The sequence below is a fragment of the Aythya fuligula genome, chromosome 19 (genome assembly GCF_009819795.1).
Source record: "Aythya fuligula isolate bAytFul2 chromosome 19, bAytFul2.pri, whole genome shotgun sequence".
Lineage (NCBI taxonomy): Eukaryota > Metazoa > Chordata > Aves > Anseriformes > Anatidae > Aythya > Aythya fuligula.
In genome coordinates this window covers 4,435,935-4,460,786 of record NC_045577.1, presented here as the reverse complement: position 1 = coordinate 4,460,786, position 24,852 = coordinate 4,435,935, and the positions used below count along the sequence as shown (strand labels likewise).

Genomic DNA, 24,852 nt, shown 5'->3' with positions numbered 1-24,852 from the left:
CTGAAGAGAGTCAAGCCTTTCTATTTTACGAGCATCCGATGAAAAAATCAGCAGGTAAGGGGATTACAATTTTATGCCTAGTGGATAACAAATGTAAGAAGCTTCCTTTATAGTGCAGAGCCTAGACAAGTGCACGCAAGTACATTCAACTCTCAGAAATGCTGAGCAAGGTGCGAAAGCTGTGGGAAGAAGAAAAAAAATAGTGCTTCATGTCTTTGAAGTGTAGTATAAGAATTAATGAAGTCATGACAAGAAGTGTGATAAGACTAACCTACATTCTCCAACTTAAGTTTGGAATTTTGACCATGAAATAAACTGTACAGCAGAGCCCACAATTACTGCAGCATAACAGCTGCTTCTAAGGTGAAGCATCCCACATGCTGTGGGCCATAAATGCAGTTAATCACTATAACAGCCATCCAGTTTTAACATCTCCTCAAGTCTGTGGCTCACCAGCTTAGTGCCAGAAGCCTCCAGAAGCAGAACAAATTCAACACTTGATTGCATTCTCTTGGTCTCTTACCCAAGTAGAGTCCTTCCATCTTGACACAGGCCAGGTGTTCCCTAATGCAATAAGGGATCTCTATCCTATAGGAAGGGCCAATTGGCACAAACCCCAGGCAGTAGGTGAATCCGGGCATTAAAAGTTCTATGTCTCAAAGCACGAGAACTCCCAGATTGCATCGACTATTTGGTCAGCTACGGGCTAGCTCACAGAAGATTCCTACTGTATTCCAAAGGAAGAGGACACATGCATGCAACAATGATTTATCTCAGACTGAGTTTCGTGTCTTTAAGATCTTCATATTTCTATTAAGTCCTTCCTTCCAGCAACTAAACCTCTTTGTGTTGCATGGCCTGGATTTGCCTTTTGCCCAGAGGGAACAGTGTAAGAGCACATATTTCAGAAATTTCAGGTTAGCACTGGAAAGAGCCCAGTTTGGGAAGATGCAGCTCTAAATTTCAAGTTCATACAAACCCTGGACAAAGAATGAAGCACAGAAGGTCTGTGAAATTCATGACAGGGAGGCACCTTTTTTCCAGAAAGGTCTCAAGATCACTTGACCCACAGCTTCTCTGACAATACAAAGGCTGGTTTCGATTTCAGTTTGAAGACTTTATATGAATAATTGGACTGGGACCACCAACACACCTAGTCAAGTCACTGCAAAACAGGTAACAACTGAAAAATCATTACTGCTCAACAACCTGAAGAGTGTGCTGTGGTGGCAAAAGACAGCCAGTATGTCTGAAGTAACAAAAACTAGTGTATTAACTTTGCTAGGTGAATGCTCTTTATTTTAGTGCTCAATCTGACTGCCAGGCACAGGTTCATTTGGGTAGAATTTTTAGTTAGTACTTTTTATGAGGTCAGCTGTAAAATAAGACTGTAAAAAGCCTTCAAGATATCTATCTGGTGCTCTGCACATTAGAGAGATCAATCGATACTGTGAGTCTAAAGCTTTTTCAAAGTAAGACAGGTCTTTATCTACAGTTCAAGTGAACACCAATCTCAGATACGTATCTCTCACTCATGTCTTTGTCTATGCACAGCCAGCACTCTTTACTTTTTTCATTGTATATTTGATGGAGACAGGAGACTCTTTAAAACAATTTTACAGATAACCCATTTAAAGCAGGCAGAGAACTCTTTCCTGCCATAACGCTGTTCTTAGCAAAATTTCTCAAGCAGAGCTGTTGGAAAATTTAATTTTCAAAAGGTATTATTACATCCACACACATGCCCTCAACCAGTTTACTACTTTTAGGAGAAAATACAATAGTAAACATATCCCAAACTGTTTCCTAATTAAAATGCAGAAGAATCCCTGGCTTAACTTTCAAGGTCATCAGTTGAGATCCACCAGTGTAAGACTGCTCCATTTTTGAAAGGCTGCATCACAAGAATTTCACTTTCTTCTTTGACAGTGAAGAGTATGTTTCTGTTTTTTAAACAAGTGTGTAATGTAATAACAGAAGTCATCCCGAGAGCTGCACGTATAGCCCCCAATTATGTGGACAAAACATTTGCAGCTCCACATGGACTTTAATCAGATAAAGATGATGATTTATCCTGGTTTTAATGCCTTTGCACCATGACATAAGTGCAGTAACACCAAGTTTGCTCAAGGCTTTTCAGTAATGCCCTTGCCACTCCAGCCCAGAAAAAGTCACGTATTATCTTGGTCTTAAGCAATGGTAGGAACATGGAGCAAAGACAGTTTCAAGGTCAGTACCATGACAGGGAAAGAGACTAGTGCTGTGGCTGATGACAGAGCCTGTTGATAAGACAGACATCTCTGGAATGAGCTGAGCTGGCTGTTGTCTGTAGGAGGCAGAGAGCAGGAAAGCCAAGAGTTACAGCTAACTCATGAAAAATCTTAAATTCAAGGTTAAATTCCAGAAGCCAGCATTCATAATTTCCTCACAAGGATGACGGCTTTGCAGCTCTATATTTTTCCAAATAGATCAGCCTTTATTGACACCTAGCCCTTTGGTAAAGATTCTTATTTCAAGAAATTGAAGACAAGTTTCAAAAGAAGCAAGCGTGCAGTTCTCCTCTCTGCGTGAGAGTCAGGGAACAGAAAGGAGAGACTTAACCCCAGAGGTTTTCTCTGTAACAGACAAGGAAGTAGAAAGAACTGGACTGCTTAAGCCCACAGACCAAGGACGGTGACAGAGAGGTGCACCTCCCTCACAGAAAGAGGCAGAACAGTATAGGTGACTGGAGAGACACCAGATCCCAAGTGCATGTTAGCAATCAAAGCACTAGATTCCACCAGGAAGGAATGCACTAAAATGTATTTCATAGACCAGTGGAGAAGGATGTTAATATCGGTCTTGTTGTTTGTTCATGCCAAACATTAGCAAATCCTCGAACGACCTGGAAAGAATGTATTTCTTCCTTTCATTACACAAACTCAAGGCTTAATGTAAAGTGGATACATTTAGAGATAAGTCAGAACACATAAAATACTACTGCTGCTCCCCACTGGTGTGTGCGCTCTACTGCAAATATTAGCTAAGGCTACCAGAAAAATGGGGAGAACCCACTTACCCTATTACTGCAGAGACGGCTGGAGTCAACGCACCAGTCTTCAGTTCTCGCACATTTACCACCTGAGGAACGTTTTTCAGAGTTGATTCAGTCAAAGAGGTGCTTACAGCTTTAAGGGAAAAAAAAAAGGGGGTAAATATCTTCTCCATATTAAGCATTGCTATCAATACAGTGTCTCAGAGTAATGCCAGAAGAAACCCAGGTAAGTTTCTAGAAGGTATATGGTATATCTGGCCCAAACTGTTGGCCATCTCAGCCTTCAGTAAGGACACTAAAGAAGTGGGCAGCTTCTCACAGAGCTCGTACATTTTTCCTTGTTGGCTGTCCAAATCCAATTATACTTACTAACTGTCCCTTACCTACATCATAATATCATGGGTTAACAGAAATGACCTACCTAATTACACCCCAGCATCTGCCAGAATTCACATCATTAGTCCATTTTGTGCACTTATGCTCTCCTTGGGCAAGGAAAATAAACTAAATTATTTCTTCTACCAGTAACTGAATTATGTTTCTTTTTCTGCACTGATGTTACAATATTGCAGAAGCATCCAGGAATGTCTAAAACCAAACAAAAAAAGCTTAAATTGGGGAACCTTTCTCGTATCAACTCAGAACCTTACAAATATACCCAAAGCTTAACTCAACAGTTCAACTTTTCAATATTAAAACTCTTTTACAGTACACATTGGTAACTGCATAGCTAACAAAAAGAGTTATTAGTATGGGCCAGCAACGTCATTTCTCTGCTTTCCAACAGTGTCTAGAGTTTCTTGCATGCAGATCAATTGGTTCTCCAGCTGTGCAAGAATCTCTTAAGTCATTGACTTCTCCGCCAGAGCACAGATCAGAAGGGGTACAATGAAACCTGAAGTGGGAGTTTTTCAGGTATTTTGTACTAGTAGCTTACAGGAAGAAGGAAGACAAAAAAGACTGGATAGCTCAGAGGCTGCAACATACAGAGATGTGTTGCACTGTGATGGTCTTCTCCTTTTCAAGCACTAAATTCCCATGAAATTCACGTTCAAATGCTCAGAGGTCACTTGGATAATTAGCCATCCTTTTACCTGGGGCCTGGCTAGCCATCTGCCTCCGCAGAGCTGCTGCAGCAGCTGCTTGTGGTGCTGGAACAGTGACGGTGGGAGCAGGGGCCCCATGCTTCACAGTCTTTGTTGCAAGCATTGTGCTGTCTGCCCCTTGTGGTATGATTCTGTTTGAAGACGTAGGCACTATAAATGCAAACAAAAATATTACAGCTCATTGTATCTCTTCAACTCAGAAAGATGTGAAAGCCTTTGATGAACTACAGTTCCTGTGAGTACACAGCTTCCTTCTGACAAGGCTGACCCACATGCTTTTTAAACAATCAACTCTATCTGGCACAGACAGTTTCAGTATTCCAATGAATTCAGCAAGTAAATCGAAGCAGCTGTCATTTCAATGCATTAGATGACTTTCAGTTTGTTGTTACAGTCAATTCTGCTGACAGCTTATTTTTCGTTTAGGGAGGTTCATGTTCTCTGGCTACAGAGATAAAAAAAAAAACCTCTCAGACAAGGAAGCATATGCAAACAGTTCTTACTGTTTCTGGTCTCACTTAGTCCATTCCCACCAAATGAAGAAGTGCTTCAGTCTCCTGTATTTTGAGGCATTATTTTAAGAAATATTTGCCCTTAAGGCAAATTACTAAAGGAAGACAGTGCCACCTACAGCCAGTACAATCTAAAAGTAACAGGCTGTCAGAAAAGTACAGCCAATGAAGCTCTGCTAACTACTTCTGGAAACTTGGGAACATAAACCTGCATGCTGCAATCTCATTAATCCAGGACTTGAAGCACTGTATCCATTACCAGTGCTTCAAGATACTGATAAGAACATGTACAGAACAAGAGACTGCAAAAACAACTCACACAAAGTACCCAGGGAGGGGTGCTGTTTCCCAAAGGGCAGAGACTGAGCCATCAAACCAGGCTGGACAGATGGAGTACGGACCACAGGGGCATGGCGAGGGACTTGGACTGGAGCAGCCTCTTCTTCCTGGTCTGCCACCTGTGGGTCCTCATTTTCCAGAGACTGGGAAACTGAGGATGTTGAACTGACTTCATCCAACTCTTCGTAATATCTTGTGGACAAAAAGGCAGATCGGGACAAATTTGCTGCAATACCAGAAAAAAAAAAGAATCATGCGTGTGTGTTAAAGTGAGGGAACCATCCAGCCTAACAGACATACATCCCATTTTAGGATGCTATTCTATTGGCCTGTTTTAACCCTACATTGCTAGGATTTGACTTCTTAACTGCCAGGAAAAGCAACTTTCGGTGAGACAGTAAATGAAGGAAATTCTTATTGAGAGCAGATGAGGGAGCAGGAAGGGAGAAGAAGGCATTGAGAAGCGAGACACTGCCAAAAACTGGTGCCCACAGCAGATAAGTCACCCTCCTAGAAAGCATTTCAGACTTTTATGGTAGCTAAAGGTTTACCTGGAGCTGTAGACCTAACTGGTGGAGTCTTCCTCTTGGCTAGAAAATTCCTCAACTGTGCCTGTTTCACAGGGGACAATTTAGCTGGAAAATAGAAAAAAGTTATTAGTCTATACCAAAGCGCAAGTAAATAATAATAAATAAAATCATTTATCCGTGAATATCAGGAAAAGACATTACCAGGTACTTTAGGCAGTGGTTTGGTGTGTGATTCCAAGGTAGTTTTCATCAAGGCATTCCGCAGGCTTTCAAGGTCACTGTCGAAACTGGGACATGGCAGAGCAGTGAAAAAACACAATCAGCAGAAAGAAACCAACCAAAGCAGGAACAAAAGAGAGCCAAAAGGAGTCACTAGAACCACTGGCTTAGAACAGTTGGCTCCTTTAGATACTGTGCTATTTAAACACACATTGCTTGAATTACTTTGAAGAGTCAAAGAGCCATTCATTTCTTCCCCCAAATTCAGACAAAAACAGCAGTGCCTCAACCCAGACGTTTAATTGTCCTGTTTACACTACTATAAAAATGTAACTTTCAGGGGAAATTTCTGATAAGCAAACACTACATCACAGAATATAAACAATGAGCTTCTGTATTACCTGGCCATAGCTCAGTACCCGTTTAGGACATCCTGCTCTCCCCTACCACGTCCACAAAACGTCATTCTTTGGAGGACACACCCTTGCATGCTGCTGGGGACAAGAGCAGAGTGGCAACACCACTCACAAACTGGTGTTTCACATACCTTTGAGCACTGCTAAGAGAAGACGTATCGCTGGGAACACTCCACTGAGATGTCTGGTTATACAATCGGAGCTGCTGTAGGCTGTTCACCAATTGATTTAGTCTCTTCCTCTGCTGATTGATTATTTCCCGGTTATTAGCCAGGGTGTTAAACAAGGTCTCTCGCTCAGGAACAATCAAACGCCTTCAGACAGCAAATCAAGAGACAGGGATAAAGACCATGCTACATATCTGGCCACAAGCAGACATGTCTATACAAAGCTGTTTGTTGGTTCTAGCTACTTAAACTCCATGAAGTCAAACACAGTTTGGTCTGAGCACCACTGTAGTTCTGTTCTTTTCAAATGCACATTTCTCCTTTGGACATGCTGAAAGTTTATTCATTTACTAGAAGATGTCATCTATTAGGAAGGTTTAATTAGCTACCACCAGTGTGCTTGGTCCCTAAGGAGTTTATTTTACAGGTTTTTCCATAAGCACTGTTTACGTCATGCAGGGAGATGCAGCAAGCATGCAACAAACTCATGAAGCCAAGTTGTGTGAACCTACAGCTTGCCAGTTAGGTATCTTAGCTGAGCTTTAATCATAAATCCCTCAAAAAAGACTGTACTATGAAATGGAAAAAGACTTTTGTCTGTTGATTAAGGACTAACATCTGATTCACTGACAAGTTCCTCACAGTTCTGTATTCCAATTTCAGTTACGTACTTCTGCTTTCTCTTCTGTTCCAGGTGCCGATCCCACTCCAAATCCAGAACATCATTCACATCCTGGACAGCAAACTTCACATACTGGTGCAGGCGTCTAATTTCCTGCCATGTAAAATAAAAACAGACTTTAATTGACTTTAGAAATCTGTTTCAGCTGAAGAAGTTGAAGACCCATTGGCTCATTCAGTCCACGCCATGTGACACTTTCCCATATTTCTGCCTGGAAAGTTTTATCCAGCACAACAGAACTCAACACAATGAAAACTTATTTATTAATTAGCAGAGGAGTACGTAACATCCTCGGCCCAGCCATTTTATCCCAACTCTACACTAGAAATAAGACTTTCCATAGTGTTTGCAAAATACTGCCAGGGCTTTTCAGAAAGGGTGGTACAAACATCAGGCATTGTACAAAACAAACCTTATTTCCAACAGATGAGTCACTCGTTCCCACTTTACACTGTTGAAGCATCTAACAATTATAGGTGATCAAAGCCTGGCACGCTATTCACATGGCTCTGGGATACCAGCATTTACAGATTATGATTCATTAAAGCATTCAGGAATGCTCATAACTCCCACATTAAGGCAAGGAATTAACTTGATTTTTATAGGTAGAAAAAAAAAATAAGGCACAGAGAGCATAAAGTGACTTGTCCATGACCACATGGTTGCACAACTGGCACAACTAAGCCAGAGATCTCTGGCTACAAGACCTGCTCCCTAAATGAAACCAGCCTTCTGTCTCATAATTGTCATCCCTCCAACCTGTCACAGCACGAACATCTCTTTAATTCCAATCTCGTAAAATGGAAACTGCACTTGGTTTCAGCCCATCTCAACAGAATGTTCCCTTAAATGCAATGAGGAACCAGCCAAGTAACATTGTTTGGGAAGGATTCCATGACAACCATTTTCAAGATACAGCATGAAATTTAAATATGGCATACCCAACCTGAAAACAAATCCAGTACTACTGTGGGCTTAGTTTACACGTTACGAAGCACAGGTTTCCTCTCCAGCTATTAAACATCATACAGCGGCAGCTCTCTGAGCAGCAAGTCAATATGGCTGGATATCAGAAAAGCCACAGGGTCTTTTTTTTTTTTATTTTTTAAGAAGCTTCATTTAAAGCTAGCATAATAAGTTGATCAAGAGAGCACTATTGAGCCAGGAGAAGAGGGGTGATGCAAACTGAATAGTTTATGTCAGATCAAGCTGTCTTTCTAACAAACTCCCAGAAACTTGACCTGAAAACTCTCCTTACATTCCAGTTCATTTCCACTTCCCTCCTACTCTGTCGTTCTTTCCACGTGATCGTCTGTCTACACGAGTGAAGCATGCCTTTCAAGGTTACCAGCCCTCCCAAGTCACAAGCATAAGCTCGAAAAGTCACAGGAAAATGAGACAAAGAAGGCAGAAAATTAAGACTGAATCAATCTGCAGAGTCCAGGTGAAAATTACATATCCGACCTAAAGGAAGTTGCTTCATGTCAGCTGATGCCTAGTAACTGCGTGCACGTTCTTAATTCCTACTGTAAGAAAGACGACATTCAATTATGCCTTCAGCCTGCTAGTCAAACTCCTTAAGGAGAACTTATCAGTGTACAAAAGACCAAGTATCATTTGGAGAGCACATTCAGCCTATTTTGCCTAGGGTTAAATAGCCCTCTCAGTGCTTCACCCCGGTTTCTTTCATGCCTTTGAAAGCCTCTTCAGGAACTGCTGGTTATCTTCTCCTTTGTGCCCAAGCTTTTAGAGTATCATTTAACTTTAGGCTCAGTCATCCACAAAATTAACCACACAGTTTTGGTAAATCATAGTAAGTCATCAAGTTGTTCTAAAAGGCACTTTTATATACAAGATAGAATTAATTCCAAGAACTCTTCCACAACGTGTTGAAAAGATATTCCTTTAGCTGAAATCCCTGAACAAACACTACAGACTGAGAAGGAACAGGGAGTCAAGAGTCAGGTACTAAGGTTAGAACGGACTTGGATCTCAGGTGAGATACTTCCCTTCAGCAGGAATTTTGTCTCATTACAGACAATGTTGGCTAATGTCAACAAATCGGAGAAGCTTTAGCAGAAGATTTTCAGGATATGCTGCAAACTCGGAGAAACAAAATTAATCACATTTTTAGCACACTGTGTCAGAACAGCAATTACCTAGGGCAGAACAAAACCACTGGGCACCTGCACACAGAAGTCTCACTTATTTCATTTAAACCTCTAGATTAGAAGCTGGTTAACACGCTTCATACCTGGAGCTGTGCTTCACTCTTGGGATCCAAGGGTTTCTTATAGAGCAAGCGTAAATAGCCCAAGCTACGATTCCGCTCATTCTGCTCTCTAGCCTCTTCTACCCCTGCAAATCCCTCCAGCAAAGTTGTCTTCAGAATACTAATATCTCCATGAAGAGACTGCAAACAGAACAGATGGGATAAGGTTCAAAGTAACATATTTTCATTGCCATCTCTAACACAGGAGCTCCTGCAAATGCTTGTCTGAAAGAACAAATACAAACGTTGCCCCCATGTTAAAGTAGCATATTCAGAGGTTCCATCTACCTTGGTTCAGCTCTAGCAGGTTAAATGGAAACACCGGGTGACAAACAGTCATTGCTGAGCAGTTAAGTAGTTTGAAGATGCTCAGACACAATGCTCACCTCTGTTGTCTCTTTAATTTCCAAGAGGAAGGTATGAAGATCATCTGACTCAGTTCGCAACATTTTCATTTCCTCTGGAGTACCCACTTGGAAACAGGCTTTGGAAGTCTGGGCCTTCAGCTCCTCCATCTCCTTTTGGAAATGCGCAATCTGCAAAGTCAAGAAGAAAGTACAGCCACTAAAACACAGCAGGGTCTGGAACAAAAGTCACAGATCATGTTTCTACAACACCATCAAGACCTCTGACTTTACAGGAAAAGCAGGAAATTCTTCTTGCACAGCAACAGGAAGGAATACCCAATTTTTCCAGAACAGCAATTGAAATTAAAGATGACTGAACAGGACACACAAACAGCAAGTACAAAACAGGTTGACTATCTTGTGAAAAATTTCCATTCTGATTCCTAAACTATTGAAAGACCTCATTAAAATACATGTGAACTGAAAAGAAATGGCTGTGCCTCTATACAGTGGTCTTCCAGCTTCTAAAATGAAGAAAACTGCTTGAAAAAGTTCTCACCTCCTCTCTGATTCCTGCTATGACAGGGTCCGAATCCTTCCACTGGTGGACCTGCTTCTCTAAAGCAGCGCTGGGGACTGCTGATTTGCCCTGGAGGAAAAAAACAAACAACCTCACTCCAGTATTAAGAATATAGCTCTAGCAACAGGGAGTCTAGAGTATCGAAAAAGGCCTGCTGTTAGAGCTCCATTCAGACACCAGTCACTAGGGAGGCAATTGTCATAAGCATAAATATTTGTTCCACTCTATACTAAGAAAAGTACGTGCAACATTCCAGGTAGCACTGCAGACTACCTGAAGATACGTGCCAAAAGCTTTGTGAGAGCAAAGGAAATCTTTGTGTGCTGCTCTGTGTTACTGTTTTGATTTTGTTATCCAAAGCTGGTGTCTCTCAAGAAACACCATCCAGACAAATCTTGCCTGCTTATTAGCTAGGAAAGTAGTTAAACCTCATTTCCAAAGCATTGGTAAGAATTAGTTTCTACAACTCTGATCATGGCAACATACATGAAAGTTGGTCAAAGTTATGTGGAGAACATAGTTTTAGTCCCACTCATTAGCTAATTTATGTATTTTACATCAAAAGCTATCTAGTTCTTGGACCTAGGAATATTCATTCAGTCCAAGGAATTCTAAGCAAGTCACGAGCAACAGAAAGCATTCCCCCTCTAAAAAATCCACTCAAATTCTCATTACCGGAGCAGAGCTTGGCTTCGCTGCCGAAGAGTTAGTTTTGGCTGTCTTCTGTAGTAAAGAACCTGAAGGCATACTTTGAGCAGGACGTGCCACTAGAATTTAAAAAGGGAAACAGTAATTTATGAACCTACATTAAGCTTGAGAAAACTGGTTGTGATCAGACTGGTTAATTGCCAGCATCAAATCCAGCAGCGATAGAGGTAGAGGCCCTAGTGAAAGAAAACATCTTCCCCAGGTGCACATTTACTCCCATTCAATTTCTCTGCTAATGGCAACAGCTGTTACTCCCAAATATCTGGCTGCACATTCCTGAAGGACCCCAAGATCCCCAATCACACAATCAGGTGAGAGGTGGAATATTATTCTGCTACCAGATGAATGCGATACAATTTAAACTCGCTTCTGAACACTGAACTCTATATGTTCCAGATGCAAGTCAGGGCACCAATTTGCTTGACTGCCCAGAAAGATTCTTAACCAGAGCTATATTGCAGGGCACTGAAAATGCCAGAACTTGTGGCAGAACTTAAGAAGTTGAGCATATTATTTCCCACATGGCTCTGTGGGGAACAAACTGCACAAATGGAGAAAATTCTCTGTTTCAGTACTAATCACAGCATTACGGTGTGCAGAACTGCTGCATCAGTAAATGCAGCAGAAAAAAAATAAGAGGATGTGGTGAGGTTGATTTAGTTTCTAAAACTTTCAGAACATTGTTTGTAATATATTGTTCCCAACAGGATGCATCAGACTCCTACCTGTGGCAGGTGCAGGGGATGAAGCCTTCAGTGGTGTGGTAGGAGAGGCAGAGGGTGGCGTGGACTGACTCAGAGGACCTCCAGAAGCAGTTTTTAAATTGGTTGAAAATGAAAACATCGTGGAACTGGCATGACCACCACTGCTAGTGGGAGATGAGGAATCTACAGCAGAGAACCTGCAGAAGACACAGGGCATATTTCAGATCTGGACTGGTCCTGGCTGCTTCTCTCCATCCAAAATGAACCACTAAGCTCTAACAAATGAACCACCGCAGGGATCAGCAATAACTTAAGCTCTAGATACAAAATCACAAGTGCAGCTGCTGGAAATGGTGGGAAGACCCCTTCAGGGTTATTTCTGAATATCTGGAACCACAAAGTCTGCTACCATAGATCTCCTAGTGAGCAAAAACTAAATGACAGCAAAAACTGCTACCCTGCTTCAAAACGCACCTCATCATTTTGCAAAAAAGCACCAAATATAGCAAATCTCAGTCACCTTTCAGTTCCAACCTTGCAGCAAAGTTCAAAGAGAAATTCTGCAAGAGAAGATGAACTTCCATTCATCTTCAAACTCAGGCCCTCAAGGAAGCCAAGTTAAATTTTCAGCCAATTCACAAGCGTATTATTTGCTTTATATACAAAATATCAAATTTAAAAAGCCCTAAGAGCCACCATCAGATGCCGGTGTAGCAAAGACTGCCCTAATTAAAAAAAATAATCATTTGAACCATCAGAAATTTCTTAAGATACATTTACATGAAAATTGCTCTCCACAGACAGCAACTCCAGTTAACATAGCCCTGCCTTTTGAACCATTCTTTCTGAGAAAGTGAGGTAAGTCTTGGGAGTTGGAGGGAAGAGAGGTGTATGAAACCTGAGAATGTTCATCACTCAAATCTATTTTGCACAGTTTCTAATCAGTATCAGTTATCCTTCAGCTGGAATGAACTCTCAGCACAAACAAGCTTTGAAGACTTCAGGTCCTGTATTCACTGAGCAAGCATCTATTTAAGAACAACAACAACAAAAAAAAAAGTCTGGCTTCTCCTCTATTCAATACAGGAGTAGGAAAACAAAAAATTAACTATGGATACAGCTCCTGCCCAGCACTGCAAGCGACTCTTTAGGTTAGAGGTAAGGAACCTTCAACAAAGAGTGAAAGAAAATCGTGCTACCAGCAACATACTAAATCAGTCTCAAAAAAAATCGAATCCCAGCATCCCTGAAGAGTTCTTCAACCAATTCACCTTGAACCACAGCACTGGATTAATGTCTCATGCCTATGAAGCAGACATGAAAAAAAAAAGTCTCTGATAATTTGGTAAGTTACCAATATAACTTTTGGCAACTCCCTTGACTAATATTTTGTCCATGAACATCACCTCTAGCATGGGAATCACTGAGGGTTCCCCCCCCGCTTTTTTTTTTTTTTTTTTTTTTTTACAGCCAAAGACACCTATATCTTGGATAAAGAGGGGCTGCTTCAGTGCTTTTTTGGGTAGCAAAGAAAACAGCTGTCAGGGCAAAAAAAACAGAAACTACTGTGTGACCTTCAGAACTACCACACACCGTCCACATCTGGAGGGATTTAACAACTACCCAGCTACCGCATTATCTAATTTATCTTTGTATTTACTTCTCATTGAGGTTCACTTTGACTGAAGAAGCTGAAGGAGCGAAAGACAACTTCTGCGCAATGGGTGTTGTGGAGGGTGGTGGCCCAGGTGAGCTGTCTGCAGCTGGTTTCAAGCTCATGGATCCAAAAGAGAAGGTGGTGGCAGTAGATGCAGTGGTGGCAGACGGAGCAGCTGTTACAGATGACTTGGGAGAAGCAGAGGAGAAAGAGAACGTTCCTGCTCCGGGACTGGGAGCCACGGCTTGCTTGGAGGCATCAGTGGAAAAGGGGTAAGGAGGAGGATCGCTGGTTGTAGTGCCAGGTGGCTTCACAGCTGAGGGCATAAAGGAAAAAGCAGCTGCTCCACCTCCTGCTGGAGGCAGACTTGAGGCAGGGGCAGTAGGAGCAACAGCTGGAACCGTGTCAGGCTTTAAAGAAGTCGGCGGAGTGGTCGGAGATGCGGCAGTACTTCCTGTGGGAAGATAAACAGGTAAAGAAGAGACTCATTTGGTTGCACTGACTAATGGAAGAAGGTACTGCAAGGCCAAACACTACGTGATGGGGCAGTTAGGTACTATCTCACTCATTAGACACACCACAGAGTGAGAAAGAGAGAAGAGGGAGCAGGGTTTCCAGTCCCCATGCCCAACAAGTGTTACAGAAATCGCAAAAAAAAACCAAGCCAGTATCAATACTGCAGTTTCCCCAAGTCTGTCCGGATTACTGTGGCCTGGAGTTTCCTGTGAAAAGCCTTCACCTTTCTCCACTGATTTTGATAAGGTTCCTGCCAGCTCATATTAAACAGGCTGTCAGCACACTAGCCAGCCAGCACTGCAGAGAGGCAGGCTGCCAGGCAAAAGCATTCTGTTTGGAGGAGACGCAAGTTTGGGCTTATGTAAGAAAATGGTGGGTTTGCAATTGCTGCATGCAGGCAGAGAAGCAGAACGACCAACTGACCTGCACACGCCAGCATAAGAAACTGCTTACTTCATGTTGCATATCACAACCAATACACACTCAGAAAAAGCTACTGCTCTACCTGCTAACGCTGTTTTCACAGCACTGCAGAAAGCTATTGTTTAAATAAGCTCTTGCTGCAGTTAAACACTTCTGTTTACATCATCGCCTCCCATGGCAAAACACATGGAACAAAACCCTTCTCGTTTTGGAAGTGTGCAGACCCTGCTCTGGATCTTGATCCTTGTCACCAAGCAGAGCCTGCAGTCACTGCTGCAGTTCTAGACGCTACTGCAGTTTCACTCACACCACCCCAAAGCTGGGCAAAGGGCCTCCTACATGTAGAAGTGCTTTGGCCCCATTCCCCAAAGGTTGATTGCACATTAGAAACTAAGTGCAGTCTGCAAAGTGCTTGAGATCTCCTATGGCAAACAGGACTAAATAATTTCACTCAGATGTGAGAACTGTCCTGGGAGCAGCAGACACCCAAGAATTGCTTCCATTATTATTATAAAGAAAATTAAAAAACATTTTGTGTGACTGCATACGTGTCTGAATATTGAACTTATAGAAAAAGATCCACAAATGCAAGAGTTTCCTTAGCCCACTGGAGCCCTTACCTGTTGATTTTGGCGCTCTCTCCCCTGCTGTCAGCAATGGCTCTGGTGTCACGATAAGCGATCTGACCCCTGGGTTTTGATTGATCATGTAAAACGGGCAGAGTACACCATCCGTGGAGAGCAAGATCAGAACGGGTGCTGGAGGAAGGGTCTTCTCATCACCTGCCACAGACCATACACCACAACATTTCTTACATTTCTGCCTTCTTGCTTTAACTTATATCTTTGTTCCTGTACTTCCCCCTGAATGCCCTGTATTATTTTTCCTTCTTTATTCTTCCCTATTCCTGACTTCATATAAATTCACAGATGAAAGACAAAAGGTTATTTTTGACAATTAAATATAATTTCCTGACTGTCAAAGCCTAACCTTCACCCATGAATTTCTGCGCAAAGCATTTTCATATTTTCAGGTAATCCTTTCTTTTCAGCTATATGCTGCTCCCTTCTTCAGCCCTCAGTTTCTGTCAGCAACTCTCCACATTCCACTGGGTCCTAATAGGTCACTAATACTCATATACATAAGGTAAGAAATAATTGCTTGATTGGAAGCTTTTCAAGTGTAAAGACAGCCAACATAAAAAAAAAAAAAAAAATCCTGTAAACAACAGGCTGGTGATTTGAATCTCTGATATAAAATACTTCCATTTTATGCAGCTTTGAGTTAGTCTGCTTCAGTTCAAGTGTTCTCAGGACAGTTGAAGGCCCTGACCTACTCTGTATATTTCTAAAACTTTTTGTGTAAATTTAAGCATTCTTAAAAAAAGAGTAAATCTAGGATGCAGGAAGAACTGCTATAATTTCCACTGGTGCTTTTCTTCTGTTGGCCCATGCAGGGTATGCCTACACTCCCTCTATTGGCTCTTGCTGGGGAAGGGCAGTTTCTACATGGAAACATGCTTCAGGACAAATATGGTTTCTTTTCAATCCAAGCTTGTTGTGAACTGCAAAGCCAAATAATGTGCAGCCAAAAAGCAGCTGATTACACTCTGTGAGAACACACAGAACGTGTCAGCAACAAGCTTCTCCAAAAACCTTTCTATAAACTGAGGTAGCACAACCTAGGCTTAAAAAAGCTGTTCTGACAGACTCCTTAATCCAATAACTGTATAGATTAACAAAGAAAATACTTCAAATTCAATTTTGTGTTAAAGTACACAGTTTGACCTCAATTCTCTGCTGTAGTTTTCATTCAGGTAAAGGCTGCTGCAGTTCACAGTTAATCGGCACCCTCCTGTGCTCTTCAGGAATTCTTGACTGCAGTACCTTCCACTCTGCCTGAAGGCATCTTTATTTCAGCGCCTCTGGGTTTCAAGGGAGAGTTTTCAGAATTCACTAAGGTACAGCACAATAGCTCAGATGTATCTTCAGCTTCAGCCTCTGACAATGTGCTTTGAAGAGCCTTCAGGCAGCACAGAAGGTACAGCAATAATGCAGCTGGCTAGATGCAGAGCACAGCAGGGTTCAGTCAGTACAGGCTCTGTGCTTTAATGTGGAATTAAAACCTACACATTCACCTCAACGATCCTTGCTTTTTCTGGTTTTGAAACTAACCCCTTTTTGTCCTTTAGATCACTGCAGATGTACTTAATACAAACAGTTATGCAAAATGACACAAGTTATGAGCATAATGGGGAAAGTCAGACGGCCGTTTGAAATCCCTGATGGTAGAATATGACCCCTTTAAACTCACTGCTACCCCATTTCTGTAAAAAAACAGACAGAGCTCAGGTGCTTTCTCTTCCACATCTGTTACTGTAGCATCCCAGTCTGCTGCAGCCTTTCAGGAAGAACCGTATTTAACACCTTGCCATTTAAATCCCTACACAGAGGTAATCACACATGTGCTATGTGCTTGCTATAAAGATGCAGGACAGATTCTGTCAGAACCATCTCCCAGGACCCTAAGCACCAGATTGCCCCTCAAAAATCTCTTATTTCTACCATTGGAGTATTCCACAAGAAAAATTAACAACGCTTACTGATTGGGATGGGCATGTTACTGGTGTAGTCCACAGCAACACCAACAGGCAAAGTATCATCGCTCTTCTCTGTCACAGGAAGTTCTGCTCTGCTGGAGTCCTCCAGAACCCATGACTCCCAGGTCTGCAAGAAGCAAAAATATTATTTCAACTACTGCTTTCCTGTGTTCAGTCTTATTCAGAACATTAGTCTACCACAGTTGAAAGATGCAATTGTAAAAAAGCTGGAGAGGATCTACCTGCCCTGTGAGGTAAACAAAGGTCAGAATTATCAGGGCCCTCCACAGATTTGTCTGTGGTTTCTTCCCTAGCAATGTATGGCAGAGTTGAGGTTAGACTCAAGGACAAATAGTCAATGTTTTACCTCACTATGACCTCATATGAATCACTTTTTATTCCAGCAAATTTGACCACATTTTTAGATTACCAACCAAATCACAAAAAGTAGACTTGGGGTACTTGGTTCACAGCATACTGTGTTTGTTTATCCCTTCTTCTTTGTGTCACTCATCTTCTGGTCACCTAAGGTTTACATTTACATTAATATTTTGTGCAACTCACATGTAAAAAGAAAGGCATTTGATTTTTTTAACCATACCATTTTGTTATATTTCAGATACTAGAAAGGTTTTACTTGCTTAGATTTTCAAGAAACAGGAGGTACATACACACAAGTGCAACAGGAAGAAAAATATTACCTGATCTCCTTGCCTTGCTAGGATGCTGACTTCTGTGGAAGCTGCTGAAGCTGCCAGAACTAAATCCCTGTAAGCAAAAATACAAATATGACACTCCAGGGCAAGGTCCCCAGCTCCCCTAATCATCACCATATTCATATCTAATAATAAAGTTACAATAACAACATGAAACTGACTGTTCCTCCCAAAACGTGTGACAGGGGAAACTGTTACAATACATGTAGATTTTAAACAATCTTATGTACCTGTATGAAGATAACACACGTTCTCATCAGACAAATGAGTACGTCAGTATGGAGATAAAGCATGCGAGAAAAATAGGCTGTACTTTATATATATAAAATAAAGCATTTTCAAGGTTGTAATTTCATTTGGCTCATATTCGGGTGTTACATAATTTACAGAAGGGAGAAACAACACAAGGAGAAGCCTAGATGACTCAGACATGCACAACAAGGAAAAGACTGTCACAATTCATGCAACTCACCATTCCTCAACATAGTTGAGGAAGTAATGATGCTGTCTCTCTGTGCAGCTCCCATAGCAAGGCTCCATAAAATTCACAAACTTCTCCGGTCTCTTCTCTTCCTTTTTCTGTAAGACCAACATTGATAATTTACCTTCCAGTACAGAAACCAAATAATTTCACAAAAAACATGAGCGCATCATAGTCACAGGGTACAGCAATAATTGCCTATGTACTTCAGAAGAGAACAGGCATCAAAAACAAACCAAAAAACCTCCCCCCTAAAGATAAAGGGACAAGAAAAAGTTTACCAGGGCCTTACCAATATAATCAGGCCCCAAAACATCCTTAACCTAAACAAATACACACAAAAATCCATTACATATATTACAACTCTACATCAGGTAAGGTTTTTTCCTGAGCGTTGTTTCAGGCTGTAAGTCTTCACATCATAATTTGATGTCATCAGACAACAGGTTACTGATAAGTTTCCACATAGATATTACTTCCTCCTCCTAGTCCCCGTCCAACACCAAAGCCAAGATTTACAGTAGGATCTGTGACTGACCACAGCTGTTGCAAAGAAGCTGACTTAGCCCACATGGAACTGGAGAGTGGCCTTTGTTTTAGATACCCAACTGTCACCTTTTGAATGGATCACCTGGTGGTGTAAACCCCGGTTTCTCTGGAGTTCATTAAAAGGATGCGAATGTCTCTCAGGTTTAGCCAGAGAAGGTGGAAGTCAACCTGGGGCTCAGCCCAACTTAATAGTATAAAAAGCTAAACAACTAGGATAAGAATTTTAAAGAGAGGAATAGACTTCAGTTGGTTTCAAACCACGTATTCCTCCCTAGCAACTGGGGACACCCAGTGTCATGACAGCGAGCACACAGAGACAGGTAATGGAATCATATTTGTACTGTGATCTAACCATAAACTGCAACTGCTGCATTGTGCCTGTATCAGTATCAGTTTTCTAAATTTGAAGTCCCATGTAACATCAAGTATCTTCCAATAAGAGAATCTGATATTAAACATTTTACCCTCTGTGCATGGAATACCTAAAAGAACCTGGTCAGAGACTCTGACAGTATCAAAAGCAACAAAGAGTTCTGTAGCTGAGACGTGTTTGCACTTACAGGCAACGTGGCTATGACCACGTCTGGAGGTGTTTCCAGTGTCCCATCCTCTGCTGCATACACAATAGTGAAGACGTACGTGCCAATCCACAGCACATCCAGAACTGGAAGAGAAGGAAACAAACACAGAATCAGAATCACAGAATTTTCTAGGTTGGAAGAGACCTCAAGGTCATTGAGTCCAACCTCCAACCTAACGCTAACAGCTCTCCAACACCTCTTGAAACACTTCAGAATACTTCGTCATACAGTGATTTTAACTATGTCCAGCACACAAAAGTAATGACTGCTAGCAAATAAGGAACACGCTATCCTCTAAATTACCAAGATTAAGAATTTCAATGATCTGTCTGCAAAGCATCAATCATACTAGCAGGAAAACTATTTGATCCCAGGAATTCTAAATACAAACCAAAACCATGCATTTGATTTGCATCAAGAAATCACGGGCCAAACAGCACCACTGTTTCTAAAAACAGGTAATATTTTGACACACGCAGATGAAGTGCTTCTACTTTTCCAAACTTACTGTCTTGACACTTTATTGAAGAGTCAAAATGAAGAAACTAAACTTGCATGAAACAGGAGAATGGATTTATATCCAGAAATCTCCATGCTGAAGGGAGGTTACTTGTGATAGTACTGTTACAACAGTGAGCAAAAATTAATTTTTAAAAATGCGTATTTAAAACATTTTAGCAATAGACAAGGAGTTTGGCCCACAGTTAGTTTTTCTATACAACCTAGAGATAAAGCTTTTTCCCCTCGAATAATTAAAAAGCATAATGTAATTACGTAACCAGGGTACTATACAGCAGCTATAACTAAAAATAACAAAGGAAGAATGAGTAGAAATATTTTAAAAGAGGAAGCATGTTTGAAAATAAATAGCTGTACCTTTAACAGGATTTTCTGGTTCATAAAAGTGAGGACAAGGGATTACTTTCTTCTCCTGTAGATTCTGTAAATAAAACAATCTTAAATACAAAGACCCCAAACAAATCCAACTGTAAGTTTTGGAGAAAGTCCAGAGAACTGCTTTAGAGCAACTAACACACTGCTTACCACTCGTCACATGCCACTCTGATGTCACTACATTTAAGCACTAGGTGCAAACGTCAAATTAAACCCAGCATTGGTCTAAGACATTTTAATAGCAGTGAAATGGATGGGCATCATCACATGGCCCACGCCACCCAACCAAATTCTATAGCCAGAGATGCAAAGGAAATAAAGCCTGTTGCAAACCGGTGAGCAGACATCAGGTCTTACTGGCAACAATACTTACAGGCAGATACTGCACCACAGTGCCGTTTTGCCTCCCTACAGCCAGTTGTTTTCCCTTCGGGCTCCAACACACTAAGCAAAAAAGAGAATTTCATCAGCAGTAAGGAAATTACAGCTACGAGATTCCACAAAAGCAGGACCAGTAAGTCAAAACTGCGTATTTTTCCTCTGCAAAATCCCATAAAGCTGAACAATTAATTTGCCTTTTCAATTACAGACAGCAAGAAGAGCTGAATTTCTTAGCAAGCATACCAGTGAAGCTTCAGACAGGTTTAAACTTCCCTCACACCTGCAGCCATACAGCCTTACATTGCCCTGTGGGGGATGCTCACAGCCACTTAGGAATATAATAGCTTACATCCCAAACATATGCTTCAGTTGGCACAAGCACATAGGGACAAATTAAACTGAAGAGAGAGGCCTAAAAGTTATATCAGAGCTGCAACAAAGATGCACAGATCGCACTAAATCTGGGAGAGGGGGGCACAGTGCTAATTACTGATGTGATTACATTAGTGCAGTTTAGGTTTACACCACATCTGCTCAGGATCAAAACAGGGCAGCGTGGCAATCATCCAGTCACAGAGAAAGCACGGATGCTCAGATCAAAACCCAACAGGTGATTACCACAGATTTATTTGTACACTTCCCTGCAAACCACAGGCAGGCACGGTGGACTCCAACTCACTAGCTACAGCTCCTCCAATCAACTGGGAAAGAGCAGTTACATCACACCCCATTTTCAGAGCCTTAGGGATTTTAAATCCTTCCTGTTTGCAATTTCTTTTATTCTTTAAGAAACCACCTCCCTGAGACAAACTTTCTTACGCCTACCCACCTCTATTCCTAAGTGCCCAACATTCTGCACCTTGCCCAAGGCTGCCACTCACCAGATGTAACAGCCACAGAGGACGGCAGCGTGGCGTACACTTTGACAGAGTCCGTGACCTGCAGGACGGAGATGCTGCCATCGGACAGGCAGATGGCCACCATGGTGGGGCTAGCAGGGTTCCACTTCAGGTCATTGACCATCGCTGCGCTTCCCGAGTCCTTGGCCAGTTTGTGATAAGCAAAGGGACGTTTCTGCTGTTTCGCCTTTTACAAAAGACAAATATTTGAGACAGTCAGACAGAGCATGAAAACAAGTTCTCACAAAGTCACAGTCCGAAGCAGTTCTGGTCTCCCAATAAATTAACAACTGATGGAAATAAGTGGGGTAACAGTTTTTAAGCTAAAAAGGGTATATTTACATTAGACAGTAAGAAGAAGTTGTTTACTCTGAGGGTGGTGAGGCACTGGACCAGATTGCCCAGAGAAGCTGTGGATGCCCCATCCCAGGAAGAGTTCAAAGCATGTTTTGAGTTTAATAAAAAAAACTCTCCTTTACAAGACAGAGAGGCAGAAAATCCCACCCAAGGCATGACACTTCTTGTGTTCTAATCTGGGTCAAAGAAAAACAAAAAACAAAAACCCAACTCTTTGCATGTACTTTACCTGATTAAAGAATGTGCGGACATCAAAAAAGCCGATGAAGGAACCAATGTCACTGGACATCATACAGACCGACAGCGTGAGGTTGTCACAGCTTAGAGCCAAGTGCTGCACAGGGAACTTCAAGGGAACTACAGTACTCTGGACATTCTCCACTTGAAACACAAAAACCAAGTAAGACAGGATGAAGTGTACAAATTTAAAGAGCAAAAACTTTTAAAACAACGCAGAAAGGACAGGTTTATGCAAAAGTCACTTAACAGACAGTCCTACAAACAGCAGCTGTCAGAGCTGATGCAGCAAATGCACTGAGTGAAGGCAAGCCCCTTCATCTCTACCTATACAGTCTCCAGAGTCCCTCAAATTTCTCAGAAAAGAAAATATCCCTTTCCTTCCTCAGTAATCTGCAAGAACTACTAAGCAGACGTATTTTAGGTTTTCCTTGCAATGCATATGGGAACTTTGGGTAGCACAGTTACTAAGGACAAGATGAGAATGAAAACCAAGTGGTTTTCATTGCCAGCAAATTTTTATGCCACCAAATGCACTTCGGTTTTGAGGTGGCAGAACAGACACTGCTTCTTCTCTCGCAGGACAGTCCAAACAGAGAAACTGGTGTGAGATCTGTGTCCCCCTCTCCACTTGCCTACATCCCTGACCCACACACAGGCCCATGGCTCAGAGACTGGCTACCACAAAAGCAGGTACCCAAATGTGACTGGAACCTGAAAAGGCACAGCCAGCGTCCTGGTGGCTCATTCCCACTGATTATACTTCATTTCAGTTAGAAGCACAGCAAATACTGGTCCTGCCTTCTTATACAAGAAGGCACAGTAATTTCAAACGCATAAAAGGCCACAACAGGGACTGTGTCAGAAGCCAAGAGCTCCATAGCACGAAAACCCCACACAAAGCTGTCTCCGCAGCGACCACGAGCCACAAACGCGCCTCACCGATTTTATTGGGATCTTCTCCCAGCTGATTTTGCATGAGAAGATTCTTGGTCTGGAAGATCTGCAGGCTGGTTCCTCCACCAGCAAAGACCAGCCCGTACTTGTTGGACACGGCGAGGAGGCTGGAGCGCTCTTTGGGGAGATCATCAGGAGCGTCAAAGATGCGGACCTTCTTCAGTGCTCTGAACTGAAAATCCTGTTGTGGGAGAGAGCAGACGTAGCTGTACGCGTGCAGACGAAGAGGAAGACTTCACTTGGGTTTCTCTAAGACAATAAGCTGAAAGTATCTCCACGAAAGCTGCAGAACACCCACATCCATGCTACCACTGGCCAACATATCACCTTTTTTGTCTTCCCTAAGTAAGACAGAGGTCACACGCCAGTTTTGCCTGGTGTGTCTCTCTTCTACCCAACAGCCTGTTTTCATAAAACTTGTAGGAGCTGAACATGAGGCATCTAACTCCTCTCAGAAATATGCCTGAAACCAGCCAATTGACACAGAAGAGGAAAAAAGTCAAGAAAAGGGAACATAGCAGAGATAAAATGTGATAGAATAAATCCTGTTCCCTTAAACCTACAAAGCACAAAAGGTGTAGTTAGAGCACTCTATCTAACACCACTAATTCAAATCAAGCTTCTGGTTTTCAGTTCATTTTACCAAAGCACGGAGTAAACATATTTCTACAACCTGGGAGGACTGCAGGAGCTCAGAACCCTCTGCAAGACGAGCAGCCCCACTGCTTTGCTGCAGGTGCCTGAGCAGGAAGCAGCTGCACAAATCCACACAGGCTCGAGCAGCCTGCACGAACATCCCCGTCCTGCTCACACCGCCTGGGACACACACAGGCGGGCTGGGCTGGCAGCACTGCTCGGCTTCGCGCTGCCCAAAGGCAGACAACGACACACACAGCCAGCACTGTTCCCAAAAGCAGATTCCCCACAGAACGCCCACCCAGGAGACCTCAGAACCCCCTCCCTCCTCTCCCCAACAGCCTCCCCCTGCCTCTCCCAGCAGCTCTAAAGAAACCCAGCAGAGCCCCCAGCCCCCAGGCTCCCCCAAACCCCCTTTCCACCACGCCCCAAGCCAGCCTCTCCCCCTGGCCCTCCACAAACACCCCCAAACCCCTGAGGATCCCCCCACAAGCCCCTCCCCCACCCCCGGTGCCCCCCCCAGCCTAGGCCGAACCCCCCCAAACCCTCCGAAACCGCTCTCCCCCTGCAGCCTGCCACTCCCTGCGTGCCCAGGGCCGCCCCCCCGCCCTCCACAGGCTGCTGGCTGCCGGCCCTCGCCCTGCCTTCATCTCCCGCTCGGGGATCACGTTCACGTCGTCCCCCATGGCTCCAGCGCCCGGCCCCCGCCGCCTCAGCGCCGCCGCCGGGGAAGCTCCGCTCGCTTCCGCTTCCGGCGGGGCCGCTCTAGCCGCGCTCGCTCTATGATCCGGGGGAGAAGTCCTCCAAAGGGGGGGGGGCGGAGGGGAAAATAAGGGGCGGCTGCTGGGGGTGGGGGGGGCTGCTGAGGCTGTGGTTAATAAAGGTTAATAAATTTGTGCTGTTTGGGTGTTCCTGAGTCGGGTCTGTGCTGATTATGGGCGGGGGGCTGCTGCAGGGCACACCCCAAAGCCATGAGGGGACCCTAATGAGGGAACCCCAATGAGGGGACCCCATGGCGCTGAGGGGACCCCACAGCCCTCAGGAACCCACCGGGGCCAGGCGTTGGCACAGATCTGGCTGCCAACGAAGCCAGAGCCTTCCCTCCCAGCCCGTCAACCTCTATGGGGTCGTGGTGCTGCTTCTATGGGTCTGACAGTGCTGCAGCCCCAAGGAAACCCCAGTCCCTTCATGGGGGTAAATGTGGTCTGGTGCTCGAGGCTGGTCCTTGTGCACTGCCAGGCACACACTGAGGTGGAAACGATGAAGCACTGTGAAGGGAAGGTACCCTTATGGTGCTTTGAGGCCCCAGAAAAGTAGCCCTTGTTGGTCAGAGCAAGGCCCAGCTGTCCTTCA

General features: G+C 43.1%; 1 protein-coding gene across 1 annotated transcript in view; it reads right to left on the bottom strand.

Moving 5' to 3' along the window:
• The window catches only part of NUP214 (nucleoporin 214), a 43,271-nt gene extending 19,072 nt beyond the window's left edge, over window positions 1–24,199 (bottom strand). Inside the window, exons 1-24 of the mRNA XM_032200303.1 lie at window positions 24,144–24,199; window positions 22,849–23,044; window positions 21,899–22,050; window positions 21,295–21,499; window positions 20,406–20,476; window positions 20,015–20,078; window positions 19,118–19,221; window positions 18,000–18,106; window positions 17,513–17,579; window positions 16,815–16,938; window positions 14,833–14,994; window positions 13,277–13,727; window positions 11,638–11,813; window positions 10,880–10,971; window positions 10,184–10,273; window positions 9,664–9,813; window positions 9,260–9,418; window positions 6,995–7,098; window positions 6,288–6,470; window positions 5,723–5,808; window positions 5,543–5,626; window positions 4,972–5,217; window positions 4,129–4,290; window positions 3,059–3,167 (exon numbers count right to left, since the gene is read on the bottom strand). Coding sequence (XP_032056194.1) covers window positions 3,059–3,167; window positions 4,129–4,290; window positions 4,972–5,217; window positions 5,543–5,626; window positions 5,723–5,808; window positions 6,288–6,470; window positions 6,995–7,098; window positions 9,260–9,418; window positions 9,664–9,813; window positions 10,184–10,273; window positions 10,880–10,971; window positions 11,638–11,813; window positions 13,277–13,727; window positions 14,833–14,994; window positions 16,815–16,938; window positions 17,513–17,579; window positions 18,000–18,106; window positions 19,118–19,221; window positions 20,015–20,078; window positions 20,406–20,476; window positions 21,295–21,499; window positions 21,899–22,050; window positions 22,849–23,044; window positions 24,144–24,185 — 3,386 coding nt within the window. The 5' untranslated portion in view covers window positions 24,186–24,199. The remainder of the gene's footprint in view (window positions 1–3,058; window positions 3,168–4,128; window positions 4,291–4,971; window positions 5,218–5,542; window positions 5,627–5,722; window positions 5,809–6,287; window positions 6,471–6,994; window positions 7,099–9,259; window positions 9,419–9,663; window positions 9,814–10,183; window positions 10,274–10,879; window positions 10,972–11,637; window positions 11,814–13,276; window positions 13,728–14,832; window positions 14,995–16,814; window positions 16,939–17,512; window positions 17,580–17,999; window positions 18,107–19,117; window positions 19,222–20,014; window positions 20,079–20,405; window positions 20,477–21,294; window positions 21,500–21,898; window positions 22,051–22,848; window positions 23,045–24,143) is intronic.
• Window positions 24,200–24,852: the final 653 nt, after the last annotated feature.